This window comes from Podarcis vaucheri, assembly GCF_965113315.1.
Source record: "Podarcis vaucheri genome assembly, chromosome: 7".
Lineage (NCBI taxonomy): Eukaryota > Metazoa > Chordata > Lepidosauria > Squamata > Lacertidae > Podarcis > Podarcis vaucheri.
Genome location: NC_138765.1, coordinates 37,355,298 through 37,373,573, shown reverse-complemented (window position 1 = coordinate 37,373,573; position 18,276 = coordinate 37,355,298). Strand labels below are relative to the sequence as shown.

General features: G+C 46.5%; 1 protein-coding gene across 1 annotated transcript in view; it reads left to right on the top strand.

Moving 5' to 3' along the window:
• GRIK3 (glutamate ionotropic receptor kainate type subunit 3) overlaps positions 1–14,041 on the top strand; it is a 190,187-nt gene extending 176,146 nt beyond the window's left edge. The window contains exons 14-16 of the mRNA XM_082233235.1: positions 12,080–12,302; positions 12,527–12,777; positions 13,760–14,041. Of these exons, the coding sequence (XP_082089361.1) occupies positions 12,080–12,302; positions 12,527–12,777; positions 13,760–13,954 (669 nt within the window). The 3' untranslated portion in view covers positions 13,955–14,041. The remainder of the gene's footprint in view (positions 1–12,079; positions 12,303–12,526; positions 12,778–13,759) is intronic.
• Positions 14,042–18,276: the final 4,235 nt, after the last annotated feature.

Sequence of the window (18,276 nt, the reverse complement as noted above, 5' to 3'; positions counted from 1 at the left end):
AGTGAGTTCCATAGTTTAACTATGTGTGGCATGAAGAAGTCATTTCCTTTATCTGTCCTGAATCTTCCAACATGCAGCTTCATGGGATGACTACAAGTTCTAGTGCTATGAGCGACGGAGAAATACTCTCTTCTACCCACTTTCTCCATGCATAAATTTATAAGCGTCTACCATGTCGTATCGTCCTCTTCTTTTCTCTAAACTAAGAAGTCCCAAATTCTGCAAAACTTTCTTCATAGGTCCACTTGATCATGTTGCTTGCCCTTTTGCAGCTCCACAGCATCCTTTTTGAGGTGAGGTGACCAGAAATGTGCAAAGTAATGCAAAAGTCGTTGCGCCATAGATTTGTATTAACAGCATTATAATACTGGCATCTAAAAAATTTTCTTTATGATCCCTAGCATGGAATTTGCCTTTTTCGTAGCTAGAGATGTCCCCCATGCAAGGCGTGGTTTTCTAATGATGAACTGGTGTGGAAAAACCACCACAGCAGTAGCAACACAGCAGCACTGGAAATTCACCCAAATCCAGTAAGGGATCCAGGGATAAAAGCTGAATAGATGTCAGCTGCTGCTGCTGCTGCCTGGATGTGCTAATGCACAATCGTGCACATGCCTTGGTGGTCCTTGCACAGCCGAATGAGCATCTCTCCGCATCTCCTCTTGCCATGGGAAATGTCTCCGGAGCTAGGATGTGGGAGGGCAGGAGTTTCTCGTGCCCTGCAGGTGTTTAGTTTCAACCAATTGGCCTGCTCTGCCATGCTGATAGCAAAAGGGTATAAATAGGCCACACAGGAGGTTTTGTGAGGCCACAGCAAAGGCAGCAGCTCGAAGACGTGTGCTCAGATTCTGCACCAACATCTGTTGGTTCTCTGCATGAGGCTTGGTGCTGTCATTTCTCAGACCCAGGATTCAAGCTATTGCCTTTGTGATCATGCGGCCTGTTCGCAGTCACTCTTTCCTGGCGTCTCACATGACAGTGCTGTCGTTGGCCAGAACTGCTTTACCTGACCCTCGCCCATCATGAGACTATGAGAACATCAGGAGAGCCTGCTGGATAAGGCTAATGGCCCATCTAGTCCAGCCTCCTTGCAGGGGCTGAACAGTTGGGGGAAACCTGAAAGCAGGACCCAAGCACAAAAAAGCAGCACTCTCCCTTCTTGTGGTTTCTGGCAACTGGTATTCAGAAGCAATGCTGCCTCCAACTGTGAAAGCAGAACATAGCCTTTATGGTTGGTAGCCATCAATATCCCTCATCTCCATGAATTTGTCCAATCCTCTTGTAAATCAATCCAAGATGGTGTAATGATCTCAGGCAGGAATGATCTCACTGCCTCCTGAGGCAGTTCCAAAGTTCAGATATGTGTTGTGTGAAGGAGAACTTCTTGAATCTTCCAACAAGCATCTTCATTGCATGTCCACAAGTGTTATGAGGGAGGGAGAAAACATTTTCTCTAGCTGCTTTCTCCATGCTATGCATAATTTTACAAACTTCCATCCCTCCACCGCCGCCTCTTCCATCAAGACGATATCCAGCTCACTTCTGAAGAGGCAGGACCCACAACAGGGTGAAGCACAACTGGCTTAAACCAGATTTCGTAGAATCGTAGAGTTGGAAGGGACCCCAAGGGTCATCTAGTCCAAGCCCCTGTAATCCAGGTATCACAACTAAAGCATCCATGATGGATGGCCATGCAACCTCTGCTGAAAAACCTCCAAGGAAGGAGAGACCCCAGCCTCCCAAGGGAGACCATTCCACTGTCGAATATCTCATACTTCATAGTTTGCTGTGAAACTCTTTGCTTTCCCAGATTCTTGATCTGCCTGCAAGGCCCCCCTCCAAAGGCACAAACAGGAAACTGGGTGGGACAGGCCCTCATTGCCCCCACCCAACAGGATGGCTCTTCTGGTTTCAGTCATTCACTAGGATGAGAGTTTGGGCTCAACCCTTGTAAACTTTTCATCAGGTTCTGGTCCTGTTCAAGCAAAAAGGCCCTGAAGTGAAAAGAAGTTCAGAAAACACTCCCGCGGCCATGAATGGAGTGTGAGGGAAGAAGAGGAGTCTACCTATCTGGTCTGGTTGGGGTCTCTACAGTTTTCTTTGCCATCAGTGGGACAGTTTTTTTGCTGTCATCCCTCTCAGCAACTCAGCACATCAAGGCATGAAAAGAGACTTGCATTTATTTCCACAATTTGAAAAGAAATTAATTGAGAGAGGCAGCAGACTACGATATCACACTTTCTTTTCTTTCTTTCTTTTTTTAACACAATGCTGCTTAAGACGGAAATTAATTAAGAGATTTAAAGGGGGCTTTGAAAGTGTCTTTCAGTTGTAATGTGCATGTGAAGAAGGGAAGCCTGAGCTAGGGGGAAGTGCCTTGCAGGCGGATTATCCCTGTTGCAAAGTTAATTTCCTTCTTTGCCAATTTAACCTAAAGTGTGGCTCTTAGAGGAGAGGGGATAGGTGCAAAGGCAAATGACAGCCAGTGAGGGTGGGAAGGGAAGTTGTGGGCTTGCGATAAGAGTCAGGCAAAGGCAGACATGTTCAAAGTCCGTTTTGGGGGCTGGTCAATCTAATCCACCCCTGGTGGCAGTATATGTCCTGGGGTAAAATCCTAAAAAAAGCCCAACAACTTTGAGGTAAACGTAAAGAAAAAGAAAAAGCTCAACAACTGTGGTCAGCCATCACACATGTTCACTTGATCAAATCTGAACCTCTTTGAAAAAAGTTTTGGCACCCCTGGGCAAAGGGGCGTAGTGTTGGGGGGGCTGCCATAGCGATGGCCTCAGGCACATACAGTGGTACCTCGGGTCAATAACTTAATTCATTCTGGAGGTCTGTTCTTAACCTGAAATTGTTCTTAACCTGAAGACCACTTTAGCTAATGCGGCCTCCCGCTGCCGCCACACTGTGATTTCTGTTCCCATCCTGAAGCAAAGTTCTTAACCCAAGGTACTATTTCTGGGTTAGTGGAGTCTGTAACCTGAAGCATCTGTAACCTGAAGTGTCTGTAACCCGAGGTCCCACTGTATTTCTGGGGAGCACTGGCAGGGCAGCATGAGAAGGATGCAACAGGCATGCACCCTTCAAATCAGTCCTATTAGACTAATTGGAAGGATGTGTGCTTGCCCTGTGGCATCCTCCTCACGTCACCCTCTGTACCCCAGCCCAGGCGCCATGAAGACACACTCTGCCGCAGTCATCACCTCCTATGGAAATGACCCTCACAGGAGATGGTGATGTCCACCAAGCTGATGGCTTAAAAAGAGGATGAGACAAATTCATGGAGGAGGAGAGGGCTATAGTTTGAGGCAGCACTGTTTCTGAATACCAGCTGCTGGAAGCCACAGGAAGGGAGAGGGCTCTTGCGCTCAGGTCCCGCTTGTGGGTTTCCCACTGAAGCAACTGGTTGGCCACTGTGAGAATAAGATGCTGCCCTAGACGGGGCATCAGACTCGTCTTATGTTCCTGTGATGAATGCTGTCCCTGGAAAGGCAGGCACTGTTTTCAAAGCAGACCATTGCAAATGTTGCATTCTTATCCCATCCTTTCTTCAAAAAGAGGCCTCTCAGTTTTAGGCTCATGACAACACGGTTGCTAAGACAGGTGAGCTTCAAGGAGAAACTGGGATTTGAACTCCTGTCAGACGCCAGAACCCTTTGCTCATTGCGCCCCCCACACTGTGAAATTCTGTTTGCTGTGGGGTAGAATCTGGACAGGTCACATCCACCCACTATCCATTTAGAGCACATGGCTCCCCCCAAAGAACCTGGGAACTGTTGTTTCCCCTCACAGAGCTAACCCCAGCACAGTTAGCAAACTATAGTTCCCAGGTTTCTTTGGGGGGAAGCCATGTGTTTTCAATGTAGGTCATGGATGATGATGAAGAAGAAGAGTTTGGATTTGATATCCCGCTTTATCACTACCCGAAGGAGTCTCAAAGCGGCTAACATTCTCCTTTCTCTTCCTCCCCCACAACAAACACTCTGTGAGGTGAGTGGGGCTGAGAGACTTCAGAGAAGTGTGACTGGCCCAAGGTCACCCAGCAGCTGCATGTGGAGGAGCGGAGACATGAACCCAGTTCTTCAGATAACGAGTCTACCACTCTTAACCACTACACCACACTGGCTCTGGATGAGACGTAACTCTTGGGAAAGCGACCAATGGTCAAGCCAAATTTGTGTTTTGTAATTAGCTGCATGAAATTTGAACTGGTCCCCGGATTTGGGACTCCTTTTAGCATGGGCATGTAACTCTCTTGTTCCAAAAACAACATAATACATGAATTAAAGTGGGAATTAAATTTGGTGTACAAATTGGGGAAATGTAAAGGAGTGTCCTGGGAAGAGTCCTAAACAGAGATGTTTGGAGAGCTGCATTTGCTCCCCACCCCAGGCCAGTTGTTGAAAGAAAACAGTTAAGCTTCACTTAACTGCTGATGCCAGTTGGAACTGAAAAAACATATGTTGAAGAGTTAGTGCTTGTTCACACTGGTGTTTAATATGTGTTTGCAGCTGACCAAACCTTAAAAATACAGCTTCCTTCACAAGTAAGGGTGAGGAAACCCTGAAGCATGATGATGTTGTAGGGGTGAGAGAGAAGGAGGGAGCAGGATGTGCTCTGTTTGACAGCCACCTTGCATCCTCTTGTTCCAGCCTCTTGACAGATGGAAACACAAAGCTTTTGCCTTCTACTGCAAGTGAGGGGCAGTTTATTAGTTTGTGTATCAGGGCGTTCACACGTGCATATACATAATTGCCCAGCAATTATGACTGCACTGTAAACCAGTTACTGAAAGGCTTTTTCTTTTTGATCTAAACTGAGGTTAATAGCAAAATTCTGTTCGTGCAGCTTCACACAGGTAAGGCATCAGCGAGTGAGGAGCATGCATGTGTGAACAGTGCTTTGACATGTGTCTGGACAAAGCAGACGTTCCTCTTAGAAATGAAAAGCATTTGAAATGTGTGTGGGATGATTCTGCTTGGAAGGTTTTTTTACATTCAAGGAGTATATAAATGTTATGGTTTAGGAACTGCTTTGCCTGAGAGGTGGGCTGCCTTCTTTAAGTCCTGATGGGTGGTGGACTCTTCTGAGCACAGGCAGAAACCTGGTAGCAGTCCCAGTGGGCAAAGGGGATAGTGAGGAGATGGGTGGCAGGAGAAAGAAGGAGAGGAATAAAGACCCCTTCAAACACTCAAAGCAAAAGCCTCAGGTTATTAGCTGTGATTCATGCATTGCAAGGGGTTGGACTTTCAACCCTACAATTCTATAAGTTTCCTTCAGAGAGTGGCTTCCTGCTGCTCACATGGGTCCTAACCGTGGAGCTTACTTGCATTGCCTTGGTGTCCTGTCTCTTTAAATGCTGCGGTCATTCCATGAATAGCAGCATCTTTCATTCAGGACTAGCTCAGGCAAAGAGGAGAGATTGACCTCAAAGTCTCTCACACAACTGGTGCCCCCATCTGACCTCTGCATTTCTTGTTCCATGAATAATAATAATAATAATAATAATAATAATAATAATAATAATAATAATAATAATTTTATTTATACCCTTTCCATCTGGCTGGGTTTCCCCAGCCACTCTGGGCATCTTACAGTGCATATAAAAACACAGTAAAACATTAAACATTTAAATTAGCCCCGCAAAGGATGGTGGATGCAGCACCCAGAGTCTTTTGGCCTCCTCAGTCCAGGGATGATTCTGGCAGGGTGTGTGAGAGTGTGTGTGAGAGAGATTTGCAACAGGGTTTCCTGGCAACCTGCACAGAGGGTGTGCTTGCCATGAAAGAAGAATGGATGCCAAAATTAGCAGATGGGCTGCCCATCAAACAGCTGCTATTGCAAAGCGCTTCTATTAATTTGAACAAAACAACCCATTTAAACCGAAATTCACTTGCTAGAGACTAGAGTATGTTTATAACATCCAATCATGATGTAACAAAGGGTGTAGCATCTCAATAAATCTTCCGTTGTTGTTGGGTGTGTGGGGTTTTGTTTTTTTTAATCTCTGCATGGCGCTTAAATCAATAGATGACAGATACCTGATTAACTTCAAAAGCTGATGTTGTTAATTGCCTGCTGTATTGACTGTTAGCTTTTAATGGCAAGCAATTACAGTGGACATTTGACAACTAATATGGTTATTAAAAAAAGAATATACTCTCTCCGAGGTGATGCAGCAATAGAAAGTGGGAGTTAATTTGCATGTAATCAAAGCCTAGCCCTAATTGAAGATGCTTTCCATTGGAGCATGACTGACATTTACAGCAATAAAAAAGAACATGGCATGCATACCCCCACCCCCACCATAGCTTTTAGGCCTTTAAACGGGGGGGGGGGTCAGTGGAGGTATAGCTTTATATTTTTATAGATGCACCCCAAGATTTTTTAGTGGAAATCAAGCTTGCTGGAGACCGTAGACTAGAGACAAGCTATAGTTTTTAAAAAGAGTTGAATCAAAACAGTTTCCTATATGTTTTGTTGTAACGGGGAGAACAGACCACATGATTCAGGTTGGACCTAGTTTTGGCAGTATGGAAAATAGCCTCGGTCCAAAGCCCTTCATCGGCTGGTCAGTTTGGTGTGGGGTTTTTTTTTGGGGGGGGGGGGTCCTATCCAAATCTGTTCCTTCCACCCCCATCCCATTTGAAAAGTTAGTTGGAGGGATAATATGCTCAGTTACTTTTAAGTTTGATTATTTTTAAAAAGCAGAACATCTATGACTTTTTATTATGGGACAGAATTGGATGAAATTTGCAGGCTAGTTCACTCCTGAAGGCATGGATTCTACAAAATTTCAGAATGATTGTTTATGTGATTTTTAAAAACAAGATAGGTGCCCCATGGCATGTCAATTTGCAGGCAAATAGGTTTAGGGGTTTGGGGGCTGTTTCTCAAAATTACAGGCTGCATCAACAATGTATAGTGTCCAGATCTAGGAAAGCAATAATATCACTATTCTGCTTGGGTCCTACCCCAGCTGGTTTGTTGGCTGTATCCAGTGACAATCAGAGGGAGGGCTGGGAGGGCTAGCTACTTTGGAATATTTCTATCCAAATAATATTTCTGTTTTCTTGATCTTACTAGCTGCTCAGTATCGATAATGATCTGGTTTGAAGGGACCATCCTTGGCTGTTCCCAAAGCTCAAGCTCAAAAGGGGACCTCAGATTTAGACACTTGTTCAACTTATCAAATGCCAAAAAAATTAACAACTTGTTTTTTGGGGCATCAAATCAATATGTGATCTGCTTGGAAAGTTTGTTTTTAAGCCCAATTATGTCTCATTCTTTTTGGTGCCATATTTTGTTTTCATGTGTTTCCTTTTTAAATTATTATTATGGCTCAGAATCTGGAAGTGGCTACGCCTCTCATGACCTCTTGGCTGTCGCTCTCTGCAGGGACAAGCTCTCAGGTAGTTGCGTGTTGAGACCCGGAAACCACCCCCTCGTTGAAGAATAACACACACAAGGACAACTTTATTGATTACAGAATGTGAGCGGTATTGGCTTAGGCATTGAATTGACCCTACTATATCTGACTGCTGCCCGTTGTGCAGGGAGTCCGGTAAGGGTAAACCACGAGAAAGGGGAGCCCCGTTGATGCATACCAACTCAAGCTCCCCCTGGTGTTCCCGTCGGGGTTGGGTCATGGCCCTAGCCCCGTCCCGGACTTTGGACAAGATCCACACCCCCGGATTCCTTTAACGGAATACCCTTAAGCTTGGAGGGGCAGGTGATGGCCACAGCTCCCCTCCCCCCTCATAAGGTCAAACAATGCCTAACCGCAAACCTAACAATTTGGTTTTCGTGCCAATTTGCCAAGTGGAAAAATTCCTACCAGGCCCCTCAACGGTGACCAACCAAGGTCCATAGCAAGGCCAATGAAGAAAACCTGCAAAATAGGGAGGGAGGGAGATTGAGGAAGCGAGCCAAGAGGAAGCCCTCCGGTTCACCCCTCTGCTTAAATGGTCCCAGCCACACCCCCTCCAGCCAGCGGATTGGCTGGCTGATCGCTGACATGGCTGGGATCCCCCAGGGCAACACGGGACTTTGTCCCCCACCCCCTGAGGAGAGTGGGTGGCCACATGGTCCACGGCAACTCCTCCCCACGGTAAAGTGGAGCAGACCTGTCCAATGTCTGGAAGGCCCTCTGCTTGGTTAGGTTTTCTGGCTGACCATGGCCTGGTTTTCCTGCAAGCCTCACCAACTCCCACAGAAATGGACACAGGGCAGCCCACCTGACCTCCTTACCAGCCCTCATGACCTTCCAGGTATGACCAAATATACAAAGTCACCAATAAATCAAATCTAAACATGACACTCTCAAGGTTTTTTAAAAGCAGATTTTCAATGGCACAAATTCCCTACCAGGCACCCCACACTAAAAGAGAAAAAGGCCAAATGAACATGAATGTGCTCTCCCCACTACCGATTTGCTTACACCCTGTGACAGGGGCAGTTTCTCTGTAGGAGTCAATAGTTCTTATTTACTATACAGGACAGTCCAATGGCCCCTGCATCATTGCAAATCCCAATTCAGTGACACTCCCACTGGTGCAAGGACCTTTGTTCCCAATAGCACATTTTGTGTCCCGTTGTACAATATGCAGAAAAGCCTTCTAAACCCCAATGCCAGAACACTATGGAGCAGGCAGAAAATGTAATTCCCCAAGGCCATTTGAGGGATCTGTAGGATGTAAACACAGGAGCAGTCAATGACAACATTCCTAGAGTGTACATGTTAGAACATGTGGAGGGATGTCTGTCCAGCAAGCAGGTAAACTTCCTGGGGTCGGACTTCCTCCGCATGTGACCAGAGGTGGGTGTGGCTTCACCTGTGCAGGTAATGACAAAAGCACAGGGCAGGCAGCCATCTCTCTCTCTCTGCCATTTTCCTTCGATGAGGAAGCATGTAAAGATGCCCTCTTGGCTCTCAGCCAAGGGAGGAGATAAGGTCTATCTTGCAACAAGATAGATTCTAAGTATATGTAACCTTTTTGAGCCTGTCTGCCGTCTGGGATCATATTGTGAACAGATCGTGAGTAAACTCTTTTATACTTTTATAAAGACTGTGTTGTGTCTTGTATTTTAAGAGGGAACAAAGGGGAAATTACCAGAGTAATTATTATAGAGGTTCTAGCGAACCTGTGCACACGTTACCGTTGCAAACTTAAAGGGGAATGTCTATAAACTCTGCTGATATTTTGGGAACTTGTTAGCACAAGTTGGATAAGGATATAATTAGTCAATATATCCTCTCCTGCACCCCAGAACATTCCCACAGGATCCACCCAAAAGAGATCTTTAGTGGACATCTGGCTATTGCACTGGGTCAGGGAAACAGGTAGTCGTGCTAGGTCCAAAGTGGGTGGCCCCTCCTTATAAAAGCATGTGTGGTGGGGAGCTAGTGTGGTGTAGTGGTTTGGGTGTTGGACTAGGAGACCAGGGTTCAAATCCTCACTTGGCCATGAAGCTCATTGGGTGACCTTGAGTTCAGCCACTGCCTCTCATCCCAACCTACCTCACACGGTTGTTGTGGGGATTAATGCGGGGAAGAACTCTGTAAGCCACCTTGAGCTCTGTGGAGAAAAAGGTGGGATATATGGTAAGTGAAATAAAGAGATAAATGTGTTATGGTTCAGGGTTATGCCCCAAAGTGGCCGGATTCTGTTCTGTTCCGTGTGTAATCTATTGTGGAAAGTGCTGGAACTCAAATGTTCTTCGCCTAATGGTTGGTATATGACTCCTTAGCTACCGTTTATGACTCTCACTTTTAAAACAGCAAATGAAATGAGCTGCACCTCCCTCCCATACAAAAGCAATAACAACAAACAGTCCAGAGTGCATTTAAAGACAAGATAATGGCTCCTACAGGAGGGGCCCCGTAGCTCACCGAATGGCTTCAGTGATGTGAGGCAGGCCTCCCTCCTCCAAGGCGGAAAACTCCCACAACTGGGTTGAGAGAACTTGATGGTAATAAGAAGTAGTATATCATACCCTGAAGCACTTCTGAGCCATATCGTCTTCATTGCATGATTTAGGTGAAAGTCAATAACAGCGCTGCCGCCCCTTCCCGCATCCTGCCAACTTGGCTGCTGCCAGCTGAGATTGTATTTCTGTAGTTATCTTCAGTGTGTGAAATACTTTGCAGCTCTTCCCTAATTTAACTTCACAATAGCTTTCCGGCATAGGAAAGACTAAGTAACATTTGAGTAGGGACTACCCAATTGTAACTTAGATTGTTTTAGAGCAGGGGTAGTCAACCTTTTTATACCTACCGCCCACTAATGCATCTTTCTTGATGGTAAAATTTCCTTACCGCCCACCAGTGCTCAATGAAAGGAGGATTCAGCTTGTGCTACCTACCGCCCTACCTAGAATCCTGAAACGCCCACTAGTGGGTAGTAGGGACCATGTTAACAACCCCTGTTTTAGAGGAACAAAAGAATACTCCCTGCTGGAAGGAAGGAAAGGTCCTTCATTCTGCTTCTAGCTCAGGCCCCCCAGCATGGAAGTGATGTCAGCTGCCTGTTTCTCCCCCATTTCTGATATTCGGAGGCACACTGTTTTTGTATCTGAAAGTTCTGGTTAGGTAACAGATGTTGATAGACACATCCCTCTCCGTGTATTCATTTATTTATTTTAAGCCACCAAAAGCAGTGGCTATCGTTGCATCTTGAGGCAATGAATTCTACTCATTCATTCATTCATTCATTCTATATCTCCTTTGGCCTGTCCTAAACCTATGGGCATAGCTGGGGTGGGGCAAGAGGGCAGCTGCCCCCCAAATCAATAAAAATAACTGAGGTTCTGTCCCTGCCCCCTTATCAAAAGTCTCCCCGTTTAACAAAAATCCTGGCTATGCCCATGCCTGAACCTTGTGCCGAACAACTGCATTGGGCGACCCAGAATTCCAGCATTAATAGAGAGGGAGTAGAATATCATCCATTTGTTCCCTTTCCACTGGTAATCTAGGGGTGTTGTTGTTTAGTTGTTTAGTTGTGCCTGACTCTTCGTGACCCCATGGACCAGAGCACGCCAGGCACTTCTGTCTTCCACTGCCTCCCGCAGTTTGGTCAAACTCATGCTAGTAGCTTCGAGAATACTATCCAACCATCTCATCCTCTGTTGTCCCCTTCTCCTTGTGCCCTCCATCTTTCCCAACATCAGGGTCTTTTCCAGGGAGTCTTCTTTTCTCATGAGGTGGCCAAAGTATTGGAGCCTCAGCTTCACGATCTGTCCTTCCAGTGAGCACTCAGGGCTGATTTCCTTCAGAATGGATAGGTTTGAGTCTCCTCCAGCACCATAATTCAAAAGCATCAATTCTTCGGCGATCAGCCTTCTTTATGGTCCAGCTCTCACTTCCATACATCACTACTGGGAAATGTTACAGGGGTGTTACATTCAGAAAAAAGATGAGCCAAGAATGTGTGTGCATGTAAATACACAACACAAGCCAGTTCTCTAGATGTTTTGGACTACAACTCTCATCAGTCCTTTAGCTCCTTTGTATAGCCAGGCTGCCAGGTTTGCAAAGGCTGTTCTGTGTACTGACACAAAGTACTATCAAGTAACTTAGAAGCCAGAATTGAGACACCATCCATCATGAGAAGCAATAGGAGAACAGTTGGTTGCTCCCAGAATGATTGTGTGAGAGTGACAGTGACAGTGAGAGTGAGAGAGTGAGACAGACAGACAGACAGACAGACAGACAGACAGACAGACAGACCAACAAACAATTAAACAAACAATCTGGGCAACTGCAGAGTACAGTTGAGTAAGCTTTTCCTGTGCAGCCATAGTACAAGCCATAGTCCATCACCAGCATTTTGCAGACCAACTGCTTTCTTGCAGTTCTGAAATTGAGTTCCAGGGTTGGCATGCCTTATTCCATAAGCATCTCCTGGGACATGAAACACCTTTGACAGATCAGTGGAAGGAGGAAGCGCTGTGATGCTTTCAGGTTGGACAGAGAAGGGAAGAGTGTCTGTGTGGCAGAGATGCTTTTTTGCAGCCTTCGGCTTCCTGCCATTATTAAATACATTGTTTTCTGTTTTCCATGGGTCTGCCATTTTAGAAATCCAGGATCTCCACTTTTGAAAAGATGTGGGCCTTCATGAGCAGCAAGCCCTCAGCTCTCGTTAAGAACAACGAAGAAGGGATCCAGCGTGCCCTCACCTCCGACTATGCCTTGCTGATGGAATCCACCACCATTGAGTACATCACCCAAAGAAACTGCAACCTGACTCAGATTGGGGGTCTTATAGACTCCAAGGGCTATGGGATCGGCACTCCTATGGGTGAGGAAAAGCAGTGCCTGGCCAGGAGAATGAAAGAACTGGGTTTGCTAAGGGCATGCTTGTAGTAGCTGCTCCAAATGCTGGGCTGGGGACTCACTGGCTCCTGCAGTGCTTCCAGGTTGGGTTGTGGGAGAGGGATCCAGCTTGTTGGGGTGCAGAGCATTTGGCTTTCTTTGCTTTGCATATAATGGCATGCCCACCTTCTCTGTGCCTCCTACTTTCAGGTTCACCCTACAGAGACAAGATCACCATTGCGATCCTCCAGCTCCAGGAAGAGGCCAAGCTGCATGCCTTGAAGGACAAGTGGTGGAGAAGCAATGGCTGCCCTGAGGAGGAGAACAAAGAAGCCAGTGCCCTTGGGATCCAGAACATCGGGGGGCTCTTCATTGTCCTGGCGGCTGGCCTGGTCCTCTCCGTCTTTGTGGCCACCCTGGAGTTCATCTACAAGCTGCGCAAAACAGCAGAACGGGAGCAGGTATGGGCTGTGGCAGGAGCACACAGGGACCACCAATCTGACCCCCCCACACACACACACACAAAAAAACAAACCCACAATCTGAACAAGAACGGGATATACCTGAACCCCTATGAGCTCCTTAAAGGAACTTTCTGTCCAAAAGCAGCCCCTCCACTTTTCGGGAATGTGCTTGTGCAGATTCAGTGTGACATTTGAAATGGGGTTGTATTATTATTATTAATTATTGTTACAATTATTTTGTTTGAATAATTTTTACCTGCCCTTCACAATAATGTTCTAGGTTAGATTACAGCATTAAAACACAATATAAAAGACAATATGTGGTGGCCCTTAAGCTGTAAAGCTCCCTCCCCACAGAGGTGGTATTTGGCACATACACATTGAATAGCTTCCAGAGAATGTTGAAGATGTACGTCCTTACTCTGGCTTTTGACATTTGAGGTGCATATTTTCAGGACCTCGCCCTCTTATTTTTATAGCTCTAGTTTGTTTTTGCATTGTGTTTTAACACAGCAACCCGCCCTGGGACTTTAGTAATAATAATACCTTAATACTGAGAATAATACTCTAGTCTAAATGAATGAATGAATAAAATAACCTTCAGTGTTGCTAATGCAGCAGTTTGACTTTGCCCCCAGAGCTGCCAGCAATGAACATACAAAAGTGTTTTACAAATCCTTTCCTCGTGAGAATGCACCAGTAACAGTACAACAACCATGAGATCTAGAAACTTGTCCTCTTGGCTCCAATTCTGCTCTGGCAGCATGCTCATATGCACACACACAGCACACCGGCCTGTAATGGTCCCTTGGTCCTTGACAAGTCTGTTTCCTGCATGCTTCCCATTTCAGCAAGCAAGAGCCACTGCAGGTTCATTGTGCTTGCGACATTCCCAGGTCACGTGCTGATTTCTGCCTCAAGGTTATTTCACCCCAAGTCTAATGCAAGCCTCCTTCCTGTGCCTCCTCCTTTCTTCCAGCGTTCCTTCTGCAGCGCCATGGCCGACGAGATCAGGCTCTCTCTCACCTGCCACCGCCGGGTGAAACACAAGCCCCAGCCCCCCGTCATGGTGAAGACAGACGCCGTCATCAACATGCACACGTTCAATGACAGGCGGCTTCCCGGCAAGGACAACATGGCCTGCAACACGGGACTGACCCCCGTGTTCCCGTGATGGGGTGTGGAGGGTCAAACACCAGGGAGGGGCTTGCTGGAGATGTGTGGGGAGAAAGGCGCATCAGGACTGCAGAAGCAGAGAAAAGGAGGGAGAACAAACCCCCAGTTTTTGAGAACAAGGCCTTCAATGTAACTTCAGCCATCATCCAACTTGGATACAAGAACCCGAAGCATGGATCGCAACGCCTTCAGTTGGGAGTCGTTGTTTGATTATTATTATTTTTCCAGATCAAGGTTTAAGCAGCACCATGGACTCCTCGGGACCCAAGCCCTGCCCTTCCCCAAGACACACCCAGGAGGAGTCTTCATGTTTACATATCAAATGGATGGAAGACATAAATAAAGCCAGGGCATGGACTGATCTGGGGCAGAGGAGAGCCGCCGCAAAGCCTGCGAATCTGACGCTTCCATTTCAGTATGGCAATAAACAAAGCAACCACATTGGGGGTGGGGGGGTGGAATCTGGATTGGCTTGCGCAGCATGTGCCAGAGACAGCGTGGGAGAGAGTTGTGGGGTGGAGAGCAGGGGAGGAGACTCCTGGTCAAAGTCACGAGCCTTTCCCTTGAAGGAACCCAATGGTGGCCTCAGCACTGTGCTGGACTCTTGTGCACCAGGAAGCCCCCGGTGGGCCACCAGCACAGCTGTCTTGCATGGGTGTGTTGTGGGCTCCTACCTGGGGAGAGGAGACAGCAGGGGAAGCCTCTTTTATTCAGGGGGAGGGGGAGGGAGATTGGGTTTCCATTTGTCTGACAGGAACCGTTAAGGTGACACAATCAAGCATTGCCTCTACTTGGAGGTGTGGATTCCTGGCACTTGGAGGAGGAGAAGGAATTGTATCCTTCAGACAGTGGCTCCTGCAACACTTTGGTGCTGTCTGCTCCAAGTCAGTTATGTGAGACCAAGCAAAGCCACCATCCTTGGGGTGAAAGAGGTTGCCCTCAGGAAGGCTAATATAATCCGCAAATGGGTAATGATGGCCATGATGACTTCACTGATAGAAGAGGGGCATGAGAAAAGTGGATTATAATTCAGCATTTAATTGTGGTTGGGGAAGATTTGGCAACAGTCTAGGCATTTTGTTGGTGGTCAATCTGGATTCTGGGTGAGTTGAAGTCTGTACATTTCTGGGTGCATTACTCAAAAATAAGTCCCACTGCATTCAATGGGGCTTATTCCCAATTTTGTGTGCATAGGCTCATTGCACAAATCACTACCATTAGAGGTCATTAAAGTGTACTTCAGGCAGAAGAGCCTCTCCCCTGGGTACCATGAATTGTCTTTTTCCTTCCAGACAGATTTTTCTCTCTCTCCAAATGACCAAAGACTGCCCTTTGCCTGCCATTCAAAAGAACACAGTGAATGGGCGACTCTGTGGTATTGCCAAATACTGACTGTCTTTTCCCTGAAAACCTAGCAGGAGACTGACAGGTTGTGCAACTGCATGCAAAGCTGCCTCTTTCCACATCCAGTCAGCTTTAAGACTGATGCAATGGTTTGTTTTGACTTGACTTAAGGCACATTTGCAAGACAAGTTTCCAAACAGTCTCCTAATTTCAAAATTTCAGTAGTCAATTACCTGCCAAGTCTAATTCATCTCAGTCCACAGCTGGGGAAAGTTATTATCATTCATTGATCAGTTTATATATTGCTTGCATACCACTATGGCTTCTAAGTGGCTTACAAGCATAAAATCAATTATAAAACCCATACATAATTGAAATGCACAATAAAAGAATTTCATCAAAACATTTAGAACTCCCATATACTAAAACAAGCCAATAGAAAAGCAGAACAATTAAACAGTTGGATCAAGAAGTGCAAGTTCAGGAGAATGCTGGCCTAGACGGCCGTGTTTTCCAGAGCTGGCAGAATGCCAGTAGTGGTGGAAGGCCTCTCATATCGCAGCAGGAAAGGCATCCCACAACACTCTTGCTACCAGTTCTAGGCCAGAGAGAGACTCAGAATCAGACCCTGGTCTAATTGGGTGATTCTGAATCCTGGTAACGGTTGATAAGATGGGAGCGGATTCCCTAGTCCACCTTCTAACCCTCCTTTCATGAAGTCTTGCCTCTTTCTGCTAGCATTCATATAAAGCCAAGTTCATGCAAAGTGCAATTTCTTAAAGACCCATGGCAGGTTGGACCAGAGTTCCTGCCGCCTTCAAAAACAGCTGAGACTTTCCAAAGGAGAGAAGGGAGAGGTTCTGCTGGCCAAGGGGTCCTCAAAGTGATACAGATCCTGGCACAGCTCCAAAGCCATTCAGAGCTGCCTGACTTCACAGGTGTAGGAAACCCAGTAGAGAGAAGAGCACCAAAACATTAAGAGACAAGAGGCATCTCACTGACAAAAACAATGGGTGTCCCTGGCATATAACACATAGGAGGCCAGAGTCTTGGGCTTGGCCATTCACACCCATCATTGAAGCTCCTTTGCCTCCCGCCCAGTGGCCCCCTTGCTTTCCTCCAGTAGTTCTGGGCTCTGACCACAAGCAAAGGTTTTTCTCTACCCCCCCATTCCCCCCATTTGTTACCCTTGTTGCCCAACCTGCTACTTTCTGCCATTGAGCTGCCCCACCAAATAGGACAGAAATTGACCTTCTTAGCAAAATTTGAAGAAACAATTAGCACAAAGCGTTCAAGAACAGCCCTCAAGCTAGTTAGTGAATTTAGCTGGAAGGAGAGGACTAGCGGTTGCTACTAGCCGTGATAGCTGTTCTCTGCCTCCACAATTGGAGGTAGGGTTGCTTTTGAATACCAGTTGCTGGAAACAGCAGGAGGGGAGGGTGCTCTTGTGCTTGATTCCTGCTTGCTGGTTTTCCACAGGCATCTGGTCAGCCACTGAGAGAACAGGATGCTGGACTAAATGGGCCATTTGCCCAATCCAGAAAGCTCTTATGTTCTTAAGGGTATTTGCCCCAAATATGGATTACTGGGGTGGGCTCCCAGAGAGGAGCTGGGTCTTTTTGGATTTCCACAACCCACTAAGCAAAGGCAAAGTTTGGCTTTGCCTGTTTTCTGAACCCAGCTCTCGCCACACTAACTACAAGCCATAGCCAAGATTTGTGCACATTCGTTTGGCTTACTGTGTTGTGCGAACAAGGCCACTGTAACCCACTGAAACATCTGCCAGTGACCTCTAACCAATTTCACACAACTCCTCCCTGCCACCTAGGAAAAGGAGCCTGGGGTCACTGTTCCATCCCTACTGGGAAGCAGGAGGCCATTTTGCCAAGAAGACAAAAGAGTTCAATCATTCTCAAATCCATTAGCTCAGACAGGCTTCAAAACTTTTTAAATTCATAGTGGCACTTGAAGTTGCTGCTGGTTTTGTTTATTCATCTCCAGTTGAATAAATCATCAATTTATTTCAGCAGATTAGATCAGCAACCATTCAGCTATCTCGGAATTCTTTGCAACATCAGTTTTGTCATCGCAGGTGAATTTGTCCAAAACCTACTAAAGCCAGTCTCTGAATTTCATGTAAAACAGTGGGGAGGGCTGTGCGCTTTTAATGTTGCTGTAAGTCTTTATTCCTGTTCTTTTTCATATGTTTGTCTTCTACGCCAGGCCTGTTTAGGCAAATGTTTTCAGTGTGTGCATAAAATCGACTGAGAGCTTTCCTGCTACCCAGACTGAATTGGAGGTTCACCTGTATCGTGTGGAACAGCTCACCACTTTTTGCCCTGGCTGCTGATGACCAGCCACTGACAGAGACAAGATACTGAACTCAATAGCGGAAGTGTCTTGGCTAGCCAACCAACCATGATTTTATGATGACTTGGAGAGAATGTCGGGAGTGATTTGGGGTGGGGGTGGGGGTATAGTTTGCTTTTGCTCAAGTTCTAAGTGGTAACACAGGGAAGGGAAATGGTCAAGGTTGTCACTACTCTGCCAAAGGCCTTGCAAAGGAGAAAATGCAGCCCTTGAACCTTTGGCCAGGGCAGTGCCCTGGAAGCTCCAGCAAAGATATCCTCTCCACTCCCCTGATGGCCAGCAAATACTGACCGATACTCAGCCTGGTTGTGGTGTGCCCAGAACCTCTATCCATGTGGTTCTGCAACAGGACATCCTAGGTGACGTCTGGAGTTACCTTCTGATCTTGAACTGTCACCAAGATGTGGAGCTGCAGTGCCAGCCCAACCATGTACATGTTCTCACAACCACACAAACTCACATTGCTTGATCACGAATACCTGTTTGGCTCTAGGAAGGTGACCCAGCCAGCAGCTGTACCAGAATAAGGACTGTGGACCATCATTGTCAAAACTGCCCTTTTGCTGTCTATTCCAAACTTCCCTCTTGACAACAACAACAACTGAC